We start from the raw sequence: 17,952 nt of genomic DNA on the forward strand, positions 1-17,952 counted from the left end.
TTGCTAACCCCTCTGCCCCTTCCTCCCCCTGGCGCCCAGGGTCAGGGCAGCCCCCGGTGCCACCCTGCTGCCAGCGCCCCCCGACACCGACACGGGGCGGGGGGGAAGGGGAATTAATCCCCCGTCCCCGGGGCGCTGCGGCCGGCGGAGCCGAGCGGGCGGCAAGGGGAGGGGGAAGTAGTCCCGGCCCGCCCTCCGCGGCCGCATCACTCTGGGCGGGAGCGCGGATCCCTGCGCGGGGTTGCTAAGGGTGAAAGTTTGCCGTGAGTTGGCTCACTTGGGGCCAGGGCGCGGGCGGCTCCGGGCCGGCGGGGCGAGGAGAGGCGGCGTCGACGACACGGGCACCGGCATTCCCACCCCCACCTCCGGGCGTCCCGCACCACCTCCGGCCCGCGCCGCAGCCCCCGGGCCCGCCCCGCGGAGGAGCCGCACCACCGGGGATAAGGAGAGGGAGGGGACGGGACGGGGCAGAGCAGAGACCTGCACGCACCGTTCGGGCTCCGCCGGCAGCGCCCACGGCCCCCGCCCGCTGACAGCCGCAACCAGCCGCTGGCCCTGGAGCCGAGGACGAAGTAAGTGGGGCTGGGGGTGCTTCCCTCACACACCCACCCCACCCCCCTTCTCGGGTCGGGTCCCCCCGGCCCTCCTTCCCTTTGTGCGCTCGGCCTGAGGGGGCTCGTCGTCCCCCTCCCCTCCCGGGGGAGGTAATTTATCCGTACGTGGAGCGGCCGTACGGCTGCCGGCCCCCGGGGGGGATTAATGGGGCTTCAAGGGGGGGGGGGTATGAAAGTCATTGGGTCAGTGACGCTTTGCAGTGTCTTGGTTCACCATTTTTTTTCGGTGTCCCGTCCCTCGTCTCCCTCAGCCTGATGAGGGGACGGGAGCGGGGTGCGGCTCAGCCCCGACAGCCCCGAAAAGGATAGACTGGGCCCGGGGGCGGCGGCGGGCACGCTGGGCTGCCGGGGGAGGGGGGCTGTCGCCGGGGTGTCTCCCTTCCCGCACAGCGGAGCCAGCCCCCGCGGACTCTGGTGGGGAGAAGCCCGGCGACAACAAAGGCGCTGCTGGGGCTGGGCTGGGCGCCGCCGGCCCCTTTCCCGGCGGAGGGGCCTTGTCTTTCTCGTGAAAACAGCGGAGGGGAGCCTGGCCGAGGAGCCCTTCGCGGGCACGGCCGCCCCTGGGAAGGAAGGGGTCATGCGGCCGTGGGGGAAGGTCAGGTCTGGGTTTCCCTCGGGTGGGTGTGTGAGGGGATCAGGGGTGCTGCACCCCACCCACCCCCACCCCGATCCTCCAGGCCTCGGGGGTCGCCGCTGTTCGCCGCCGGGTGCGAGGGGCCAGGAGCTCGCCTTGGGGGGGACACCTTTCCCCCCCTCCATCAGGGCTCTTTTGGGACCTTGTTTGCGGCCCGGTGTGCCCCTCCGTGGGGATGGGGACGGGGACAGGCAGTGGCGGGGGGGGGAGGGTGCGGGGCTTGTGGCCTCCAGGGCTCCGTCCCGCAGCCGTGGGGCGGGGGAGTCTGCTCTGGGGTGGGGACGCGCGTCCCTGCCGAGAGGGAGGGGAAGAGAAGAAGGAGGCGGCTGCCCAGCGGTCCCCAGCGCCGGGCCGCGGGGCGTGTTCCACGCCGTGGGCAGCGCCGGGGTGGGCCGGCCGGCCGGCAGGGCGCATGTGCCGTGGAAAATTTTGTGCCCTGCCCCACCGAGCAAAGCGCCGGGCCGGGCCGGCCGCGGGGCGCGACGGGAGGCGTAGTCCGGGGGCGAAGTAGGTCGCGGGGCGGTGAGGGGGGGCGAGGACTACAAGTTCCGGGGTGCCCCGCGGCAGCGGGGTGGGGGGAGAGGGAGGCTGTGCGGCCGGGTCACCAGAAATGGCCGCTCTCCCGGGGAGGGGGCGGCCGGGCGCCTGTCTCGGGTGGGTCCCCCGCAGGGCCGCTCGCCTCGAGTGGGGGGAGCCCGTCTGCGCCCGAGGGTGGGACTGGGGGGAAAAGAAGCCCTTGTTCCGGACGGGTGGGACCGCAGGTCGTCGTGGCAGCCGTCTGTTAAAGTCAGTGGAAGCGCCGCTGGTGAGGGTGAGGCGGTGGCCGGCCGGTTCCCGGGGGCCAGACCTCTCTCAGGAGCTTGGAGGGGGCCAGACCTCTCTCAGGAGCTTGGAGGGGGCCAGACCTCTCTCAGGAGCTTGGAGGGATACTCGCAAGGTCACCCGCCGTGTTTGCGTAGCGAGGAGGAGAGGGCATCGTTCCCGTGTTTGCTCTCCTCTGATGCAAGTGATTATTTGGCCTCTCTCCTTCAGCACGTCAATATGCTGATAAATGGGGGGTCTGAGGGGGCTCCCACGTTCCCTCTGCAGCCCTTTGTTCCCTGCTGGCACCTTGATGTTCTGCCCATGGTACAGTAAGCCTTTATTTTGGAAATGCTGGCAATGTGGGGCAAGCCTCTCTTTGTGAAAGACTTGTCAGAATGCCTTTTACAATTGATACTTAGTTGTTTCTTGTCTTGGAGCCTTGCTGCTTTAGCTGTCTTGGTTTTGGTTTCCTTTACTACTCTGTTACCACATTTTGGTGCAGTAGAAAGAGATCGAAGGGGTCCTACTGGAGCACATCTTACTGAGTCAAGAGCCTGAGGAATCAACGATATTGCTGACTTATTGTGCCTTCTCAAGTATTGGCTATATGCAGCTACCTTAGCAGCTGTCAGTGTTATTAGACTAATTAACTCATCTTTTCATAGTCAAGGTACACGGTATACCCCAAAGGGCAAGTATTTCTTAAAAGAAAAAAGGAGACAATAAGTTATAATTCTATCTCCTTGCTCTCTTCTGCAGAAGGTTGATGAGAATGTGGGCTCCTCAAAGTATATTGAGGCATTTGTGTTGTAAATAGGGTGGTAACAAATTTTGGCCTTTGCTCCTTTCCCAGTCTGTAATTTCTGATTTCTTAATAGATTTTGGATGTGGAGTAGAATGTATTACATGAGATTAAAAGATGTACAAACTGTCTGTTCTCTCCCTACATATGCTGGAATCCCAAGCTGTCCTCTCCCTTGGATGCCTCAAAGTCAAAGGAGCGAGAGGGCTCCATGTAATTCCCCCTTGAGGTAATATGGGTCATATAAGCTCTTGTTAACATTTAGGTGTGCTCTTTCAGGGATTCGCTTCGTGCCATTTTCTCTGGAAAAGGCTCTGTCTTCTGAAAGGTTCTTGCCTTCTGAAAATGGCTTCTCCTTGCTGTTTTTTGAAAAGCTATGGTTGCTTATTTCTTTGGTGTTCATCTGACCAAGCTCAAGTAAGAACAGGTCTAGGTGACCTACCAAAAGTTGTTACACTACAGTAATTCCTTAAAGCAGGTTTTAAAGGCAACACTCCTTTTCCTCTTTTCCATCCTCTCATTCCTGTGTGTGTGTTCTTGTTGCTGAGTTAAACCCAAAGAGGATTCCTTCCAGAGCTGACCACCTTGTTGGCGGACTTGAGGTGTGGGATGTGCTTCTGGTTACCATCATCCTGAAGCCAAACCTCTCTGAACCGGACTAGTGCAGGAAAAGCATAGAATTCACACGCCCTTTTTTTTTGTAACAAAGCCTCAAAATAACTTGAGGGTTTCTTTAAAATTTATTTTATCTTTTTTGTCCACTAAACTAGACCAAGCAAACAAGTCTGGTCAGGTTTTTTTCTTCCTCCTGACCTAGGCCAGCATGGATACCTGGTTGTGCTGCTGGGATTCTGGGTTTTGCAGGGGAATGCTGACACCGTATGTTTGTACTCCATCCCCACCCCCAAATAATTGGCACAAGTCGTAAACATTAGGTCGAGTGCTGCGTGAGAGCATTCCCGAAGCCCATTTTAGGAAGATGGTTGAACACTGTGTGTCTGTTTGAGCAAGGTGAGGGCAGCTGAAGCCAGAGCAGCCTCTGACTAAGCTGCCAATTAAAAACTGGATATTCTGCTTCCCTCTGGAGAGGTGTGGAGGCTACTGGAAGTGCGCTTCCTCTTAAAATATCTGTGGGACTCGTTTTCTTTGGATGAGTGACAGAGCTTGGTGCTGACCTACCTGGGTGGTGGTTTTTTTTTTTGTACCCAGACAAACATTGTTTGCAAATCTGTGTATAATGGGAGAGTTGAGTGTTGTGGTTTTGCATTGTGCTTTTGTGGGCTCTCTCCATTTCAGAGACTTCCTTACAAAGGAGGGAGGGAAGGCAGATTACTTCAGTCTTTGGCAAGCAATTTCAGTTTTTATTAAGTAGGTACCTGATCCTGGCAGAGCTCATCTTCCCTCTGCACAGGGATAAGCGATGTGAACTGTATTGGACAGGCTGTTGGCACGTGTGTGTTTTGTGACCTCGCATGCATTTCCTGCCCCCCTCCACCAACTGAATTAAACTGGGATTTTAGGCTTGTAGCTAGGCAGAGCCTCACTGGGTACACTTAATAAGATATGCGCCTGCCAGTCAGGGGGATAGTAAACACGGGCTGGCAGCTGGTGCCTCAGCACCCTCCCTCGCTCCTTCTTGTCCCTTCTGTGCTCCTGCCAGCAGGACGCAGCACCCAGCACGGCCACCCGGCCTCCCGGAGGAGAGGCTGGCCCTGCCGTCCTGAGCGCAAGCGGGTCTCTGCACAAGCTGCTGAGCGAGTCACGAGGTTGTTCGGGTGGTGTGCTTATGTTCCGGAGAGGCTGGTGCAGGTGAGCTGTGCTGGAAGCAGCTGAGTGCCAGGGCATAGACAGGCGTGTTAGATGTGCTGAAATAGCTCTGCCAGAGCAGACAGTCGGCCTGCTGGGTTTCAGCAGCGGTACTTGGCAGTGAGGTAAGTATAACGTACGTGCCTGTGTGCGGGTAGTAGCTACACCCTTATTTCTTCTGTAGGGGAGCAGGGAGACTCCCCTACCAGCATCTCTCTGTTTTGAGGGCCAGTAGATTTGGGGTAATTCTACTAGAGGGCGTCGCTGCTTGTTAGTGTTTGTGCAAACAGCTCATTCTGCTTTTGATAATGAAAAAATGCGGCTGTTCATCTTAACAGGTAGAGAGTTGTTGCATTCTCCCGTCTTCATCCATCCTTTTCTCTCTTTCCCTAGGTCTGTTTGGAGCCAAATCTTGTCTATGTGTGTGTCATTTTGTCTCTTTTAATACACTGCCCTGACTTGCTTGCTGCGAAGGGAGTATGCATCTGGAGATCAAAGTTGCTCTTAACTTCATCATCTCATACCTGTACAACAAGCTTCCTCGGAGGCGGGCAGACCTGTTTGGTGAGGAGCTAGAGCGCCTGCTGAAGAAGAAATATGAGGGTCACTGGTACCCAGAGAAGCCTCTGAAGGGATCTGGCTATCGCTGTGTTCACATAGGGGAGACAGTGGATCCGGTGGTGGAGCTGGCAGCCAAGCGGAGCGGGCTGGCCGTGGAGGATGTGCGCGCCAATGTGCCGGAAGAGCTGAGTGTCTGGATCGATCCTTTTGAGGTTTCCTACCAGATCGGCGAGAAGGGCTCTGTTAAGGTCCTCTACCTGGATGACAGTGAGGGCTGCAGCGTCACGGAGCTGGACAAAGAAATCAAGAGCAGCTTCAACCCCGATGCCCAGGTATTCGTCCCCATTGGCAGCCAGGACAACTCGCTGTCCAACTCTCCGTCCCCCTCCTTTGGCCAGTCACCTAGTCCCACCTTCATCCCTCGCTCTGCCCAGCCCATCACTTTCACCACTGCCACTTTCGCTGCCACAAAGTTTGGCTCTACCAAGATGAAGAAGGGTGGAGGAGCCGGAGGAGGGGGCGGCGGAGCGGGTGCTGGGCAGCAGCCAAGGATGGTCAGATCTCCCACCACCAACCTGCTGAAGCACAAGGGCCTCTCCCTGTCTATGCACTCTCTGAACTTCGTCGGGAGCGCTGGGAGCCAAGCCCCGCAGTCGCAGCTCTCCCCCAATGCCAAGGAATTCGTTTACAGCGGTGGGTCACCGGGATCCAGCAGTCTCTTCTTTGATGGCATTGCTGGTGAGAGCCAGGCCAGCAGCATCCCGCCAACATCGCAGTTCAACACCGGCACGGGTGGTACCTTTGATATGGCTCAGGTCTTTGGTGGCAGCACCAACAGCCTCTTCCTGGAGAAGTCTCCCTTTGTGGAAGGACTCAGCTACAACCTGAATGCCATGCAGTATCCCAGCCAGTCGTTCCAGCCTGTTGTCCTGGCCAACTGAATACAAGGAAGGAGAGTATTTTGGGGTGGGGAGGGAGGGTGGGGAAACGAGAACAAAACACAAACGAAAAAAGAGGGAGAGAAAAGAAAAATAGAAATATACAGAAAATATTCAAATCTTATAAATATAGCTTCTTGGGAAAAGAGAGAGCCCAGTGTTGTTGCGCTGTGCAGGCAACGCTCCTGAAGCACTGACTTGTTTTTTAACTCAGTCCCTGTGCTTTTTTCCTACTCACTTTTTTACTCCTTAAATGAATCTTGGGATTTTTTTTGGTTTGTGTTCCCCCAGCACAGGACTGGTGCAAACGTAGCTCACGATGTTCCTGATTCCCTGCGTGACCCCTCCCCAGCACTGGGCACAGGGTACTTCCACCTGGGTGTAGGGATGTCTTCTTTGTACCACCTCGCTGGAGGAGGGACGGGGAGAGGATGAGTCAGTGTCAGTGGAGATACACACACTCTTGTTGCGTGCTAGCCAGAAATGGGTGGGTGGGCTTGCTTTTTCTGTTACAGCTCTACGTGTAGACGGAGAGCATCTACTGTGCCCACGGGCGTAGACGGTTGTGCTGTTGTTGCTCCAGGCTCTCCAGCCCGGGCTGGCGTCAGCTGTTCTGTCTGTGTGCTGAAAAGCACTAACTCTTCTCCTTGACCGCCTCCCAGCACGTAGCAGGGAGGGCAGAGCATTACTGTGAAATGGCTTCTTCCCGCTCCCTTCCTCATCTGCACTTCCAGCTGCGGCTACAGGAGCACAACGCTTTGAACTGAGCGACTCCAGTTATTGTCCCCTTCCGCGTGTGAGCGAGGGGGCCTCTCCGTGCCCTCTTGGGGCCGGTTGGTCTGGGTGACAGCCCCGTGGTGGACAAACACCACCCGCCTGTCCCTGCGGCTGGGGGAGGTGGTGCTGAGCCAGGCAGCGGCCCCCCAAACTTGGATCCTGCCCCCATTTTCTGGACGTTCTCCCCAGCAGCAGGGGCCAGCATCCACCTGGGGTGGACTCTGAGGTCTGAGTTCTCGTTCCCTGCTGTGAATTCATCCTCTTGGAGAGGGAATTCCTTTTTTCATTAGCAAGGCAGCACTACTTTTGAGGAAGAAAAAGGGCTATGTTGTTGAAGCTGCTCTCTTGAGTGGTAGCGTAAGGGTTTGTGCTTTCAGCCAGGTATGTACCTGACTAAATCTCCTCCCCCACCCTTCTGGAGGAGCGGGAGGAGGTGGATGATCTGGTGTTGAAGGGAAGCATCTAGCATAAACTCATCATTCCACCCAGGTCGCGTCAGTGCGGACGGTGGCAGGCTCAGAGCAGAACGGGGGCAGGCGCTCCAAGGGTGAGCAGCCGTCCCAGTGTGTGAATGCTCCCTGCCACAGTGCCAGGATCTGGGAACGCCACTGCGGCTTTCCCCGGGGTGATGTGCTGCAGTCGGGCCATAGTGGCTAGAAGTGGCATAAAAGCTAGGTTGCTTCTGCGTCAGGGACTCCAAAACCCACCTTCGTGGAAGCCAAAGGAGGGCTGCTTCTTGCCCACGCAGGGTGGAGGCTCTCTAGGTGGGAAGGAGGTCTCCTTGGAGGCTGTTGTGGAAGTATGGAAGTGTGCAAAGAGGAGAGAGATGGAGATGAGGAAACTCCAGTCTTTGAAGTTCTCAGTTTAAAAGAAAAATAAGCTTTTTGCTGCCTCCTAAACTTGAGGTTTGGTTTTGTTTTCGTGATGTCTCTGGAGCACCTTCTGAAACCTACTTCTCCAGTGTCTGTTGAACCAATGTGCTCTTTCAAGACATCCCTGTTTCAGGGGAGATTGGCTCGAACTTGTGCTTTTCCCGCTCCCTTCCCTCGAGCTGAGATGAAGCCCAGCCCTCTTGTAGTTGTGTTGCCAGTGAGCCTTTGCAGAGGTAACGGGCTGTCCCAGGGAGACTGCCACTGCCTGGAGCTCTTTCAGGAGAGTTTCCAGCGCACCCTTTCCCTCTCTGGGTGACTGGGGAAAGCACGGTCCCGTCCTCGCACCCAGTGCAGGTCCCCAAGCAGGCTGCTTGCCATCGAGCTATGACCAACGTGGTGGGTGGGCAAGGAGAGTGGAGCCCAGCTAGCTTCCCCCAAACTGGCACCCACGGCCTCAACCCCGCAGTTTTCCAGACTGGGACGAGTTCCTAAGGAACAGCCAAGCTGTTGGGTTTCCCTTTTTTTTTTTTTTTCTTTTCTTTTTTTGGACCCCTTTACTTACAGACATTACCACTGCCACCCCGTCCTTGTCCCTGGGAGTGTGCTGCTGAGCGCCAGCCCACTTACCACACTGAACTGAGGGGTGCTCGGCCCCTGATGGTGGGACCTGCTCCACTTGCCCCCCCCCCCCCGTCTCCCCCCCCCCGTCTCCCCGCAATCTGGCAGAGCCACCCATAAGCTGCTGCTGCGGGACTCCCCTCCAGCACAGGGAGGGAGGGGAGAGGGGGGGGATGCCCCTCGGCCACCTGCTTATCTGTGTGAAGTTTTGATGCCGCTTTGCCCTGCCACACGTATTATACCTGCTTTAAAAATAGTGGTGTGAGTGGAAGGAGGAAAAGAGGAGGGACCAACCTCTTTGTATCTTAAAAGGAAAAAAGCGTGCTTCAGAAACGTTCCTCCAGCATCAGGCAGCAATGGAAACTAACGGCCTTTTCGGGTCTTTTCTAGTCTTGGATGTAGGCGTTCAGCTTCAATTTTATTTTTTAAAAACCTGCACTAATTTACCTGGTTTCTTAGGAAGAGAAGAGAGAAAATTTTTTTTTAACTTTTATTTTTTATGGGTTTGTGTTCTTTTTGTTGATGTCCGTTTGTATTGAATAATTTGCTACATTTGTAAGATGTAAGAGGTATATATAATATATGTATATTTCTAACGTAAAAAAAACTGTAATTTTTTTCTTTTCAAGATTTTTTTCTTAAAAAGAGGAGAGAAAAAAATATTTTTTCAGGAAAAAAACTTTAAAAAAAAAAAAGTGGTGAAGATTCCTTTTTCCCCCACTCAGCCTCCCTCCTTTCCCTCCCGCCCTTCTCTGAGGAGTGAATTGACAGTTGCCTTGTGGGAGAGGAGGAGTGAAAGAGGACAGAAGTCTGTACGTCTCCGAGCGGAGGATTTCCGTGTGTGCTCTGCTTGGGTTTCTTTCTGAGAAGGGGGCTACTGAGAGGGGGAGTCAGGGGGGTTGCTGTCTTTTTTTTTTTTTTTTTTTTTGTCTTTTTCTTTAGCGAAGGAGGAATACAATCAGAGTTTTGTATTCAGAATGTTGTGCAATATTTTGGAACAGGACATTGGCGTGTCTAGAGATTTAGTTAAAAACAAAAAAAAAACCACAAAAACAAAAAAACAAAAAGGTTGATCAAATCTGTACAGTTTCTATTGTTCCAGATTTTTTTAAGTTTGTATTAAAAGCATGATATAATAACCAGTTGTCCTGTGGTGTGTGTGCTGGGTGGGAAGAGAATGCCTCTGCCATGTCTGTTCCCTGGTGAGGAGGGACATGGCTGCCTGTCATGCCCACCCTCAGATGAACCGGTGCTTGGCGAGGCCGCTGATTTGTGGTACGCTTGGTAGAGGTTTGGTTGCGTTAGGAGCAGCCTGGTGATGCCCAGGCTTGTGCAACATGGCAGGGGCAGCTGTCGCTCTGACCTCTTGTGCTGCCAGGAATAGCAGGGGGTGTAGGAAAAAGTAGCGTGCTGTGCCTTGCCTTCACGGGTCCTGCTGTGATTCAGCTCCCTGGGGAGGACGGGGGGACAGAAGGAAGCGGGAGGCTTTGCCTGTGGCGCGTGATGCCTCTGGGGCCTTCACTCAGTCAGCAGAGTTCCTAAAATACCCTTGCTGGGGCCATTGCCTGCAGCCATCGCCTGTGGGGCTGGGCTGGGAGGGTCTGGTGTCCCTGCACAGAGCAGACGGAGCCTTCCTAGGCTGTGGTTTCTGCAGAGGGGCTGCTGTTTGTGGGTTGGTTTCTCTCCCCTCTGTGCAAACTGGTTTGGGTTTATGCTGGGGAACTTGGGGTACTTGCTAAGCGAAGGAAGCCTCAAGTTGCCTGTGCAGGCTGTGCCCTCCCTATGGTGAATGTTCATCCAAGGTGACTTGTAGCAGGGTGGGCTTGAGGCTGGGTATGAGAAGAAGCAGTGATGGTGAAGGTCTGATTTTGTTTCTAGCCTCTCGTTGCTCAGCTTTAATCAGAATTTCTGTTGGAGGGAGCTGCTCCTTTTTAGCAAAGCGAGGTGAGATGGCCCCTCTGTGCTGAGGGAGATGCCAAAATGCCTGTCCCACAGCATGTGTGCTGGACATGGCTATGTGACCCAGCTTTCCTAGCCCCACTGCCCTCCAGCTCACACACTGGCTTGCAGCTCACCATGCTGCCTCCTTAAAAAGCTGTTGAAGGGAGCTGCTCTGAATGTACTCAAAGAAACCAAATGTGGAGCTGGTACTGGCGGCTGGGTCCCACAAGCATCCTTACCTGTGCCCCCTCAGCCCCTCTAGCCTGAATTTCTTCCTGGAAGAGCTTGCGTTGCTTTGCCGTTGCTTTGCCCTTGGCTTTGCAAGCCCCGGGAGCCGGGCTGCTGCTCGTGCCCGCTGCATGCCACGTGACTGTCACACACTGCTAAGCAACAAAACTATTTTTTCCCCTTTGTGTCTCAAACCCCTTGTAATCATTTATCTAAAGCACGCACAAATGCTTGCCCTTAGACACGTTTCTGGAAATGGAAAATCGAGGGCGAGTATGTGCCTTCGTGATCCTTGCCCTGCATTTGCTCGGCTGTGACGTGGGGAGGTATGGAGCCTTTCCCTTTTTGGGCGCAGGTACGCCGAGCGGTAGGGCCTGGAGTTAGTTTACAGCTGATAGTTGTGCAGCCTGGGCGGGGATTAGGGAAAAGGCTTAGTAGAGCTTCATTCCTCGTGAGATATTTGCCCCTGTGCTGTCTTGGGGAGCCTGAAGGATGTGGAGAGGTGAAACCCCCACCTGGAAGCAGCGTGCAGGGAAGGGGATCTACCCTCCATCAGCTTTCAGAGAGGAAAGGAGATGCCAGAGCCCCGCGCTCGGCCGATGTGGGGTGGTGCCTGGGTGTGGGAGTATTTGCTGGGTGTTTGGGCAATGACTGTGTCAGTCCCCAAATAGGGTGCTCCAGCAAGGCACAGCGACAAGATGGGACTTGTCTCCCGAAGCCTCCAAAGCGAGGGGTGTGGGGGTGTTGTTTAGACACTCGTCACAGGGGACTCCGTTATTAAGAAGGAAACTTGTAACTTGTGTCAACAAGCAGGCAGGCTCCCACCTGAGAGGAGGAGACAGCTTGGGTAGAAAATGCCACGCTTCAGCCTCGGGCTTTTCAGTCTGTGACAGCAGCAGTTTCTGACACGAATCGGGCTTTTCTGGGAGAGGGAGGGGGCTGGCGCCCAGAGAAAAGCCTTATGCAAGCATGAGAAGCTGTCTGTAAGGCAGCCATGCCCTGGGCTGTGTTTTAAATGGAGGCCCAGCAAAACAGCCTGAGTTTGCTCTGTCAGGAGAGCATCTCCGTCAGGAGAGCACTGCCCTAGAGCCTCCTGGAGACTTGGGATACTGGGGATGAACAGCACATGGCACAGGCGCTGCCTACAGTGGGTACCTCCCCGTGGCCCGGTGCTTGCCGGCTTGCCAGGACCGGGAGGTGGAAAAACACCGCTGGTGGGGGGGCCAGGACCTGCCGAGTCCTTGGCGTCCCCGAGGAGCACTCCTGCCAACGCCACCTGCTCCCCGCTCACGTGGCTGCAGCCCCTGGCGCTGCCCACGGCCCCAGCGGGTGCGAGGCTGACGCCACAGTCGCGGAGGGACGGCCAGGTCTTCCCACCCCATGTGTGTCCTGTGCCGGAGCGCAGGGACCTGCCGGCTGTGGCCAAGGTTAGCCACCTTCCAAACCTTGTGCTTTTTCCTTCGGTTTCTGTGGCCGAGCTCCAATTCAAACACAGCCGGGAACATGCTCACCCTGGCCCTTGCAGAGCTGCTCTTCCACTGTCCCGCTGCTGCTGCCTGCATTGTCACCTCCAGAAACCTGGTCAGCTTTTCATAAAGCTGCTGAAGAGCGAAGCCCCAAGACGCCCCAGTGAAGGATAAGCCCCGGCCGGCACGCGTGGTGCTTACAAGTTGTGCTGGGTCAGTGAAGGGCTAATTTGCGTGACAGTCAATTTGCACGTGGCCGCTGCCAGGGGCCAAAGTGCATGTGCCAAAGAAGCATACAGGATTTATTTTGTTTCCCCAAGAAGCCCTCAGAGGCACAACAGCAGGTCAGGAAAAGGAGATCTCTGTGAAGAAGGTTCAGGGCCAAATTCTGCCATTTTGCCTTTAGGAGGGGCAAGGACAGGTACAGGTGGAGGCCTGGGGGAACTCGCTCCCTCTTCACCAAATGCTGAACTTGTTCTTTCTTCACGTGTTATTCTGCAGTTGCTGAGACCTAGTTGGGGGGTTTTTTTGCTTATTTTTGTTGGCCTCGCGCAGCCTGCCACGCTGCTGGCGCAGCCCAACTGCTGAAGGAAGCAGATCCCCGGGAGGGAGTGTGTCCCTCCCACTCGGCAGGGTGTTTCCACCAAGGACAAAGTTTTCCTTGGAGTGAATCAGCCAGAAACTCCTTGCAGAAGGTGCAGCTGGGGCTTTCATCTGAAAATTAAAAAAAAACCAACAACAAAACCAAACCCAAAATGACCCACATGAGGTGATGTATAGGGAGTACAATGGGTGATGTTGCTGCAGCAGGACACACTTCTTCCACAGGCCTCGCTTTGCCCACAGCGCTCAGCGAATTCACGTGAGGACCAAGTCCAGCTTCCCTCAGCAACAGCTGCTTTTGCATTTCCTGATCCTTCTGTGGTCAGGTTCAGTGTCAACACGTGCTGCTCCGGGCTCCCACAGAGGCCTGAGCAACGTCGCAGCAGGCGCTGGGCGCCTTTCCTAAATCTACTGAGGTCACCCTCAGTCCCTGCCTCTGCCCAGCATCACTGTGTGGCACCTGGCTGCAGCTGGGAGGGTGCACTCACACAATACACGGGGCAAGTGAGGGGCCATGGGCACACAGGAAAACTGGGGGTGAACCTGAAGATACTGCATCTGCTGGAGGAGCTCTGGGGTTTGCATCCCTGAGGGGACAGACTGGCAGCGTGGCAGGGGGGAAGGAGCAGCAGAGATGTCTGGAAGACCACAAACACAAGCCGGGGGAGGACTGAGAGGGGCAGAGGGAAGGAGGACAGCACCCTGGGGACATCTGAGGTGTTTACACACAGGTGCAAACATCGCAGGGAGGCAAGGGAGGTCACAACTCCTTGCTTCCCCTCGCTAACCAGTGAAACGGTGCATGATCCTGGTGACCCAACATGGATGGCAGCTGTGTAGGCCTCCTGCATAGGCACAGCCCAGCATAACCTCCCTGTCCCCGCCTGGCTCCCTGCTTGTCACCCTCTCATGCGTGATCGTCCTCCGACTCTCCCTCTGGGCTGGTCATGACACAGTGGTTCCCCTCTGGGGACACCACCAGCTCTCGCAAGACACCCATGAGTCACAATGCTGTCATTGCTTCCAGCACAGATGTGGAGACGCTGAGGCTTGTGGAGGGGCCGTGGCTTCACCGCACTTGCAGGGAGCTTGAGCGCTGGGGCCGGCACCCATTGGTCTCTCCTGCTGCCTCACACTGATCCCGCCAGCGCTGGGAGCTGCTCCGAATGGGAAAGGAGTTGATGCAGAGGGACGGGATGGAGACACGCTGGGGGGAGGACAGCTTATCCCTTGCAGCCACGCCATGGCCAGCCATCCACTGAGGAAGGGAAAGGGCTTGACAAACCCAAAAATAGGGTCCAACAAAATAAACCCAGAAGGGCACAGGTGGGCTGTGATGCTCTGAGGCAGAGCCGAAGGTGCCCTCGCTGCCGAGGAGAGCAGTCTCGCTGCGTAAGCAGTGGCTGTTGGACAGGGCATTGAATGCTGCAACCTGCTGCCTAAGTGCTAACACATCAGCACGGGGAACCACAAATTGCTGATTTTTGGAAACGTAAGCAAAGAAACTTTCCTATATTCCAGATTATAAATCACAGCACAGATCAAGTGTACAAAACCAAGCAAAAGAGACCTCACTTGGCCTTCAAACTAAGGCCTCGGTCATTGAGACTAACTGGTCAGTACAAAGCCAGCTAAGAAAGATTATTTTATTCTGATAAGACTTCATTTTTAATCTTGGAGCCATTCTCTTCTCCAAAGGCACAGTGCTCTTTGAAAAAGATTATTTTTCTCCATGGAGATACTTGTTCTGGGAATTTTTTGACCAACCAGAGCACATATGTAGAAACCTTCTGAAAGTCAATGGTTACAGAGGTGATAGTGGGGACTTCAATAACCCCATAGCAAGTAGAGAATAATACACCACCTAACCAACACATACTTCATCAAAGTCATACTAGACCAGTATTTATTTCAGGAGAAAGCCACTGACCACATCTCTTTGTCATACAGATATTCAGCACACAGAAAACATCACAGCTGAGGAAATTTTCCTACTTTATATTTTCAAGAAAAAACTCCAGGCTTCCCAATGTGCACCTTAAAATACTACGAAAGGACCTGATCCTACAAAAGGACTTGAGCCCATCCAACCTTGGCCCCAGTGTTTTATATCATGGGGTGCCTGAGACCAAAGCGCTGACTGCTCTGAGCACACAGAGTGACTGCTAAGAGCCGCTGCAGGAACCCGTGGGTTTTCCAGCAGCACCCAACTGATCTCTGCTCCCTGTCACTGAGCTTCCCTGGAAAGCGGGCTGAACTGGTTGAACAAGGTTGTCTGAAGACCACAACAGTAATCTGCAAAGCATCACTAGGAAGTGGAGGTCTGTATTAGTAACTGTGTGCTGACCCTTCCCTTGTCTGGCCAGTAGAGCTTCATAGTCCAGAACCAGTCAGGGCTGGACATCTTCCTTTAACATACCTGGAGTGTCCTGCAAAGTTGTGCAAGTGTCTTCCCCAGAGCTGCTCTGCCCAGGTAGGGCTGCAAGAGCTGGTGGCAGCTGCCCAGTACCATGAGGAAGCCACAAAAGCAAGAAGCACAGCACCCCACTGGAGAAGCCCATGTCATCTCAGTGATGCAGCAAAGCTTCCCACGAATGGCTGAAGTTGCTTCCACAGCCTGGGAGGTAAAAAAAGAAGAGTCACTGTGTCAGGGGTTGAAAAACACCGATTTTATCCAGTGTGATCTCGACAGAATTGGGTACAGGGAGCTGGCTATGATCTCAGAAAAAAACCCCCAACGCCTCCCCAAGTATTTTTCTGTAATACAACTCTGTTGAGGAAGGTACGAGTAGCAAGGGGACCCCCATTTACTTCACTGCCTTTAATTTTGCCCCCTCTCCCTGCGAGGTCTGCAGACAGAAAAGGGTCTCCATCGCAAGCTGTGCCAGCCGAACGCACAGAGAGCTCTTCCTGTCCTCCCATGCCTGCCCTCATCTTCACCTGAAGATATCGGTGGGGGAATTAGTAACTGCTGCTCCTGGAGGGAGCCACATTTCCTCCTAGAGGTAATTGTCACTTGGAAGGATCTTACTCAACTTGTGGTGGCAGTGGCTGGCTTTCCAGGCTCTGCCACCAGCAAAGCAGGCTGCGGGGCCATGGCTTTCCACCTCGCAGCCACTCCAAAGCCTCCCGCCCTGGGGCACAGCCGGCTGCTCTCCTGCCTGGAGCCTGCCCTGCCAAAGCATTTGCTTGTGCTGGGTGAATGCTGGCCTCTTCACACCTTGCCAAGGTTGGATCTCAGGGAGTTAAATGCTCACACTGACCCACGGCTCTCCCTTGCAGATGCTCCTCACCAAGCAGAGTAGAAAGGAAGGTGAACGGATGCAACTGCATCTCCATGTACCTGCTGCCAGAGGCTATAGGAAGACCCCAGGAGTATGAAAACGTGTCCCAGCTCTCTGGCTATGACATGAGCTAATGCCCCCATGGGTGCTGATATTCCCCAGGTGGGAGCTCATTCACCTGGGGAACTCGGGAAGCATCCTTCTCTAGAGCCCTAGCCTTCTCCTCTCCATTGCCTCTCTATTTTCCTTACTCCAATGGATTATTTTCCCTAAATGCTGTGGCCCGATCCTGGGAGCAAACAGCAGCCAGCAGCAGGGTGTAAGGGAGAGTTCTGCCACCTGTGAGCAGCCATATCCCTCCCCATAGTACCCCTGAGCAGCCCCATAGTACCTTTGCCTCCTGCTGGACCCGTGCCCTCCTGCGCCATTCCCCTCTGATAGACCTGATTCCTTTTTTTCCCCCCACCACAGCTCCTCTTGGTCTTCTCCACTTCCCACACGCTCCCTGCCTGGCTGGCAATGGCTGCCCTCCATGAAGCGAAACAGCATTTGTAAAAATATCTGCGTGGCATGTAGCTGTGGGAGCTCGTCGCTGCATTGCAGCGCGGGGGAGCTTCAAGCACAGCGAGAGTGCTGGCTGCGCACTGGTTTATCTTGGAGCAGTTGGCTTGGCTGGCAGAGGTGTTCCAGCTCTGCTGCAATAGCCTGCTCAGTAGTTCAGGTGTTGCCACAGTCTCTGGCTACGGCCCAAGAGCTAATGACAGAGCAGGTGGCAGATGCGAGGATTGCAGAAGCGTGGCTGGAGATGAGGGGAGCTCGTTCTGAACAGCTTGTTGAGACCAGTCTCTGCTGACCAGCTGGGACAATGGATTTTTGCAAGGTGGATTGTTGCTTTGTGGAAGTCTCCAAAACACTCTTCAGCCTTTGAAGGATGCTGCAGCTGCATCTGGCTCTGCTACCCCTCCCAGGATGTCCAAAATTATCCTAGGATTATTGGGGTGACCATACCCATGACCAGTGATTTACAGCAGGAGGAAAACTCATTAAACCCCAGAGGTGCTTAATCAGAAGCAAAGTGGCAATGGGGCATTGATACACCATGAATGTTGATGCAATATGATGATAGAGGGGCATAAATGTCATTGTCTGATGAAAGATGGCTTTGTCTTACCAAATTCCTGTGCTGCGCATCTACCACAAATGGCCCAGGGCACTTGGGAACTACTGAGCCCAAAGCAAAGGGAAGCTCGGAGGGAGGAGAGGAGAGGCTGAGGAGCTGCAGTGGAAATTCTGTAGAGGTGTACAAGCAGCACAGCGAAGAACGTGCAACTCAACACGCAGCAAGAGCTTGAGGAGGTTTTTCCAAGCAGGTTGAAGAACTGGTTAAGAAGAGGCTTGGAGCTATGACCAAAGAAGCTGCTGATGCAGTCTGACTCCCGCTGTGCTTACAGAAGCAGGAGTTTGTATATTCTTTGTAGGCAAACAGGATTATGTCAAACTACCTAATGCCATCATTCAGTTTGCTTACTAATGGAAACATTGAGTATGGGCTAATTGCTCAAGCCAAAAGGGAGGCAGGTTTTTGTGATCACCACGCTGTGTTATCTACGAGTACAAACTGTTCCTGCAGAGCTCTGTATAAAGCAGGAGTATAGATGCAGCTCTGCTTGCTTACACACACATAGTAGTCAGGGTACACAGACCCTCTGAATCTTCTCTGTCCCAAGCTCTTGCCATTGCTGTCCTTCTCCAGGGTCGTCTTCTGCTTCTCTTGCACTCAGTATCAGAGTTGACTTCAGTGGGAGCACCCAGGCCCTTGGGTGTCAGCCCCTAAGTGAGCTGCGAAGAAAAGGGGTCAAAAGCCTTGGGTCTGCGTCCACTGTGCTGATGCTTTTTCCCCTTCAGTGACTCCAAAAACACCTTCAAGACCATCCATTGCTACTGAAATACAGCCCCATCTTGAAAAGAGCTATGTGGAAGTGGGTGTCAGGGCGGCCATTTTGT

At 54.5% G+C, this 17,952-nt stretch overlaps 1 protein-coding gene across 1 annotated transcript; it reads left to right on the forward strand.

The window, feature by feature from the left end:
• The first annotated feature begins 237 nt into the window (after window positions 1-237).
• TOB2 (transducer of ERBB2, 2) lies at window positions 238-9,565 on the forward strand. The gene is made up of 2 exons (XM_054815556.1): window positions 238-572; window positions 5,054-9,565. Exon 2 carries the CDS (start codon window positions 5,140-5,142, stop codon window positions 6,160-6,162), a length of 1,023 nt encoding a protein of 340 aa, XP_054671531.1. The 5' UTR covers window positions 238-572; window positions 5,054-5,139; the 3' UTR covers window positions 6,163-9,565.
• Window positions 9,566-17,952: the final 8,387 nt, after the last annotated feature.

The sequence above is a fragment of the Grus americana genome, chromosome 1 (genome assembly GCF_028858705.1).
Source record: "Grus americana isolate bGruAme1 chromosome 1, bGruAme1.mat, whole genome shotgun sequence".
NCBI classification, from domain to species: Eukaryota; Metazoa; Chordata; class Aves; order Gruiformes; family Gruidae; genus Grus; species Grus americana.